Source organism: Cyprinodon variegatus, unplaced genomic scaffold (assembly GCF_000732505.1).
Source record: "Cyprinodon variegatus isolate N-32 unplaced genomic scaffold, C_variegatus-1.0 Scaffold405, whole genome shotgun sequence".
In the NCBI taxonomy this organism is placed as follows: domain Eukaryota; kingdom Metazoa; phylum Chordata; class Actinopteri; order Cyprinodontiformes; family Cyprinodontidae; genus Cyprinodon; species Cyprinodon variegatus.
The window spans coordinates 41,500-47,786 of NW_015150858.1; the positions used below are offsets into that span (position 1 = coordinate 41,500).

Here is a 6,287-nt window from a genome sequence, read left to right on the forward strand (position 1 = left end):
TATATACACATGCTACTTTACTCTCACAATGTGTGGTGGGATTCATAATTACTGCTTAACCCCTTAATTTGAGGAAGCAGCATTTTTTTGTGTATTGAACTACTTAAAATAATTATGTCAGAAAATCTTAATTTGCTCCCACACTTTTTATTTTTATTTTCCAACTCTTCTGAATCCCTGATTACAGGGCTGAACTGGGAGATTTTTTCAGGCCAGGAGTCAGTCATGGAAAAAGGCCAGGGTGACTGACATGACTGATTTCTTAGGTAGTGAAATAAAATAGGGCTGGGGTCTGTTTTGCTTTGTGAGGACCCAACTGAAAAAGCTTTAATCAATCAACCAAAAAGTACGTTTTTGTTATATGTTTGAGTTCACCTTCATCTTTGAGACACACAAGCCAATTAGAGAACAGTCTGGAGCAGCTGTTTTCCACACTGAGCAATCAAAGCTCATCAAAGCAGCTCAGGTGTCAGATTAAGTAAAATAGTCTTTATTTTAGTTGTTGTCAATTCAATTCAATACAGTTAATTTATATAGCGCCAATTCACAACACATGTCATCTCAAGGCACTTTACCGTTCAACCAGATCATCCAGTCAAATTGATTCAAAGTTTTCTAAGAAAAACCAGTTGATTGCATTGACTCATTGACTCAAATGCAATCCCTCACACTAAGCATGCTTGTAGCGACAGTGGAAAGGAAAAACTCCCTTTTAATAGGAAGAAACCTCCAGCAGAACCATGCTCAGCGTGGGCGGCCATCTGCTGAGGCCACTGCACTGGCTGATTTAAAAAAAATAAAAAAAAAAATAAAATAAAATAAAAAATAAAAACAGAGAGAGAGACTTCAGCACACTATCAATTCACAAATCCCAGACCTGGTTTTTATTATTCTACTACTAATTCAGAATAGTCTAGACAAGGTTTGATGTGTTTAGGTGTTGTAGTTTTTTAATTAGAGTAGATTAAAGATGCTGAAGGCAGGGAAAAATTAAGTGGAATCGCCCTTTATTAATTTCCTAAATCGGAAGCTAGAATCGGAAGCCAACTTCAGCTTCGTAAGGTAATTCATGTATTGTCTTCCAGTTCCAAAAGTAAAATTCAATATCAAGTATTGATATCTAAATCAATTGCTATTAAGGCTACAGCAAAACAAATTCTTTCATTTAGTTTCTTAAAAGGCAAAAGACCATTTAAAAAAGGGTTATGGAAAATAATCTAGGTAGATGTGTGAATTAACAGAGGCCAGAAGTAAACCATGATAATATAAAATGGAAAAGTTGAGAGAAACGAAAGTGTGTTGTTAATTAAAAAAAAAAGAGTGATGAGTTAAGGGGACATTCACAAGATGTAGAGTCTGGTAGGATTCACAAAGGATTATCTTGGACATATTTGCATAGTTAATATGTATCTGATGTTTTCTGTTGTTCAGGAGTTGGTGATCACTATGAATTAAACTGTTGTAGCTCATATTTTACAGTTCTAACAGGGGTGTGTTTAAACCTGTTTGTCTTCTACCACTTTTTCCTGCCCCCACATGTCCTGTTGCTATGCATGAACTTTACTGGTTCCTCCTCCTAAGGAGCCCTCCATTGTCTGTCTGCTGGACAGCTTTCAATACAACCAGGATTGTTTAGATCAAAATTTAACATTTTTGTTTCTAAACTAGTTTTGGATAGTTCTATGTGAAATTCAAGTTCCTGGAAAAACATTTTACTGTGCTGGTAATTATTGAAATACTTAGTTTGTAGCATATTATTCCAGGATTAATCAGACTTCAGACTACGGTAGCTATTGGTTTTGATGTATAACATTACTTTTTGTAAAAAAAAAAAGATTTCAAAGGACGTTTAACTATTTTTCAAAAATCTTTAACAAATCTGTTTTGTTTTATTCTTTTCAGTCTGAACTTGAATTTCAGCTTTACATTAAGATCAGCAGCTCAGATGTCTACTCTGAAGTCAAAGCTCTCCAGGGACCAGCAGAGAACCATCTGCTCTCAGCTGGGAAGTGTCAAACTGAATCTTCTCTACAAGGCCACCGTCCACGGCTTTACTGGTGCCGCCTTCCACCAGCGATGTGACAATCGGTCACCCACTGTGTCTGTGGGCTACAACGCTTCTGGTTATGTGTTTGGAGGCTACACCAGTCAGTCTTTTAGTCAGTCTGGACATTATGTTAGTGATAGCCGGGCTTTTCTTTTTAGTTTTACTGGTGGAAAACTCAAAAAATATCCAGTTATCAGTGCTCATCATGCCGTCAGAATGATTGGCAACTCTGGTCCTTATTTTGGGGATTCCCTAGTTCTTGTGGATGGAAGCAAACCAGTGACATACAGCAAGACAGGAGCTCAGTACAACTTCAATGCTGCAGAAATGCATGGAAATGACCTGAACCTGACTGAATGTGAAGTTTACCAAATGGAGGGTGAGTTATCAGCCTTTCATTTTCATTGAAATTTAAAAACAACAATTGTGATACATCATCATTAATACATCAATTACACATTTCTATACTAGGTTAAATGTACTTTCATCCTTCTCCTTAGCATACACATACAGTATCATATATTTCAAATATGACTTCATTATATCAACACTGTCTTGTAGACAAGGTTTGTTATTATAAAATAAAAGCTATAGTTGATAAAGTTCAATTATCAAACAAGTTTTCTTTTTTAACAGAATCTACTGAACTTGAGAAGCCATGGAGGACTATCATCTGGGAATCTGGGTAGGTTCAGAAGTATTTGCATCCCTTGAACTTTTTCCAAATTGTGTCAACTTATAATCTTTACATTACTGTAAAAATTAGTTTAGTTTAGATTTTACAAAATTTGATTACAAAATTCCAAAACAAATATGTGGTATATAGATATATATACTAAACCCCCTTTGCTCTGATACATCTAATAATGTGCAGTGCAACCAACATCCTTTATAATAATGTCATGTGTAAATAGGTGCAGCTATAGGTTGTAGGTTTTCAGAGGATTTAACTGAAAGAAAGTGGCAAAATGTGGATTTTTTTGATAGAACAGTGAATGTTACTGAGGAACAATTAGTGATCTGTAGTTATGTGGAAATATTTTTCACACAATATAAACTTTTTCTATATTCATGTGATTTTCAGAGAACTGAAGTAAAGAAGAATGGGCCCTGCAAAAATAATTGCATCTTAAATATACTGTAAACAAAGTTTTTCAAGAATTTTATAAACTATTCTATGCAGTTCAAGTATAATAACCAATGGTAAGATGATAAGTTATTACTGCGTTACAATAATACAGGAACCAATGAAATTGAATCCCGTGTAAACTAAGGCTAAGGATTAAAAATCATTATCTTATTTATTTTTTTAACAATTCAGACCTTCTAGGAGGATGTAGAGTCTATAGAAACTTTCAATGATGCAAGACAGCACTTCTCTGGATGTCTCATTTTGGAAAATGTCATGGAAATTAAGTTTATAAACATATTCAATGGACCAAAATAAGGATAAATGAATGAGATGAGTAATAATAAAATAAAAACATCCCTGTATTCCCTCCTTTATGAATCCTGGATAACTGAGCTGTTCTGCACATCCTCTCTGGATGTGGTTGGTTTTTTCTTGGGTAGCTGATCTTTTGAGAAATAAAGTGCAATGGTTCTTTTTCTTTTTTTGTGGATCCTACACTCAGTCTCCACATTGATAATTTAAGCTGTTGTATATTTTATCAATATTTGCTCAAGTACTAGATTGCTTAAAATATTCATTAATTAACAAAGCTAATTATCTTAGTCCAGATAAGATAAGATAAAAAAAAATCAAATGACATACCTCGTAATAATAACCGCTCAGAAATCCTGGTCCTTTTTAATATCTTGCACAGGTCCTTCAGCTCCTGCTGTCAGGTGAGCTGGTAAAAAAACGGACTGGGAATAAACCTTGCATGTCCTTGCGTGTTAGTACTAAGGTTTTGTTGCAAACGTGGACTGGATTTTTATTACCATGGTATTTTTATATATAAATAAGTGGAATGGAGTTGAGTTTTATTGTCTGTCATTGTTTAGCATGAAAAATTGCAGATATGGAGTGAGAATGTGTAAAGACACTGAGATACGAGAGTCTCATGGGCAATGGGTAAGAGTTGACAGAGTAGTAGTAGTAGACGGAGAGTTGACTCTATGCATTTAACCCATCCCCTTGGGGAGCAGTGGGCTGCCATTGAGTGGCACCTGGGAAACAGTGTGAGGATAAGAATATTGATCAGTGTGTCTGTGGGAGTGGGATTAAAACTCAGAACCTCAAGATTCCAAGCTCTACGCCCTAACCACTAGGCCGCCACTCCCCAAATAGAACACCAGGCCAGGTGTAGCTTCTACGGTCTGAAGAGGAAAGGGGGGGAAAAAAGGATAACAAATGCAAATAATGCAAAGTTGGAGGGTGGTGTAATTAGACAGACATTGCATTTTCTGGTATACAAACATGCAGTAAAAATTAAAATCCGTGTAAATTTGAGAGGGAACTATCTCAATGGTTCATTTAGTGAGAGCCAGGGCAGGTCGCTGATGTTAATTGGCTTAAGCATCTCAGTTATTTGATGTTTCTCTACAGGAATAAAAAGAAGTTGATTGAGAGCATCCAAAGCTACAAACCCACAGTCAGTTCTGTGTCCCAGGCTCGAGTTTTACTCATTGGACAAGTAGGAGCTGGAAAGTCCAGCTTCTTCAACTCCATCAACTCTGTATTCAAAGGTCATGTCACCTGGCAGGCCTTCTCTGGTTGTTCCTCCACCAGTCTCACCACTCAGGTGTGTCTCTGCTTCTTATTTATGCAGATTTTTGCATCTCATTTAAATTAAATCCTTCCAGTTGGGTTTTTCTATGTCTAATATTTCACCTTTTTCAGTTTCGAACCTACTCTCTGAAAGCAGGACGAGAAGGCAAACCTCTGCCAATCATCCTGTGTGATACCATGGGCCTGGAAGACAGCAAAGGGGCGGGGATTGATATTGAGGACATCAGCAGCATTCTTAAAGGACATATGCCAGATCGTTACCAGGTGTGATATTGATTATAGTTAGTGGAGACAACTAGTGTAACGTGAAATAGATTAAAGATATTCTTCATTCACACCGACACAGTTCAATCCTGCTGCTCCTCTGCATGATGACGCTCATGGCTATCGCAAGTCTCCAGGCATCAAAGACAAGATCCACTGTGTGGCCTATGTCATCGATGCCTGCAAGGTCTCCATTATGCCCACAAAGTTGGAGGAGAAGCTGGAAGCCATCCACAGAAAGGCTAACCTGTTGGGTCAGTACAATTTATAACTGAAATATTTTTGAATGAAGTTTAAACTCAGATTGTTTACAGCATGTTGTGGATAATCTAATCTTTCTTGATTGTAGGCATTCCTCAGCTGGTGCTGCTCACTAAAGTAGATGAAGCTTGTCCTTCGGTGAAAAGGGATCTGAGAAACATCTACTGGAGTGGATACATCAAGGAAATAGTGAGGATTCTTGTACTTATACAGAAATAACTCAGTCCTGATTATAAATTTGATGAACCGCTTCTGAATCCCAGTTTGAACCCCTCTGTGATCCAGATGCTGGAGGTCAGTGCTAAGGTGGGTGTACCTCTGTCCTGCATTGTTCCAGTGAAGAACTACAGCGAGGAGTTGGAGCTGGACTTGAACTGTGACATCCTGCTGCTTAGCGCCGTCATCCAGATGCTTCGCTTTGTTGATAACTACTTTGATGAGCTTAGTGACCAACTGAGCAGTGTTGAGTTAAAAAACTAAAAATCTGTATAAAGAAAACCTCTGAAACAATTGAAAAAAGAAAACAATAATGACAACAAAAAAGAAACGGGGGTCAATACTTTTTCAATCTATTGAGTCAGAATAAAGGATCATATTGTTCCCCATGATAATGATATTGTCACCAGTGTTGGGCATGTTACTTTGAAAAAGTAATTAGTTATAGTTATTAGTTACCTCTCCCAAAACTTAATGTATATTTATGTTGTTTGTTTTTTTCATTCGAGATGGAAGGCATTTATAAAAATGAAATGCTCAAATTAAAAGATTAAGTAAAATAGTCTTTATTTAAGGTATTGTATGTTCCACTTTTGGATAATCATCAATACTTTTTACTGAGAGGGGAAATCATGGTACGAAAAATTGCCCAAAACACTGATCTAGGAGGACTTACTGTCAGTGTTGGGCACGTTACTTTTAAAAAGTAATTAGTTATAGTTACTAGTTACTTCTCCCAAAAAGTAACTGAGTTACTGAGTAACT

The 6,287-nt window shown here is 36.7% G+C and overlaps 1 protein-coding gene across 1 annotated transcript; it reads left to right on the forward strand.

Moving 5' to 3' along the window:
- Nucleotides 1–4,569: 4,569 nt before the first annotated feature.
- Nucleotides 4,570–5,981, forward strand: LOC107093055 (interferon-induced protein 44-like). Its single transcript, XM_015387872.1, has 5 exons — nucleotides 4,570–4,794; nucleotides 4,893–5,045; nucleotides 5,128–5,299; nucleotides 5,395–5,495; nucleotides 5,592–5,981. The coding sequence occupies exons 1-5, from the start codon at nucleotides 4,585–4,587 to the stop codon at nucleotides 5,784–5,786; spliced, it is 831 nt and encodes a 276-aa protein (XP_015243358.1). The 5' UTR covers nucleotides 4,570–4,584; the 3' UTR covers nucleotides 5,787–5,981.
- The last annotated feature ends 306 nt before the right edge of the window (nucleotides 5,982–6,287 follow it).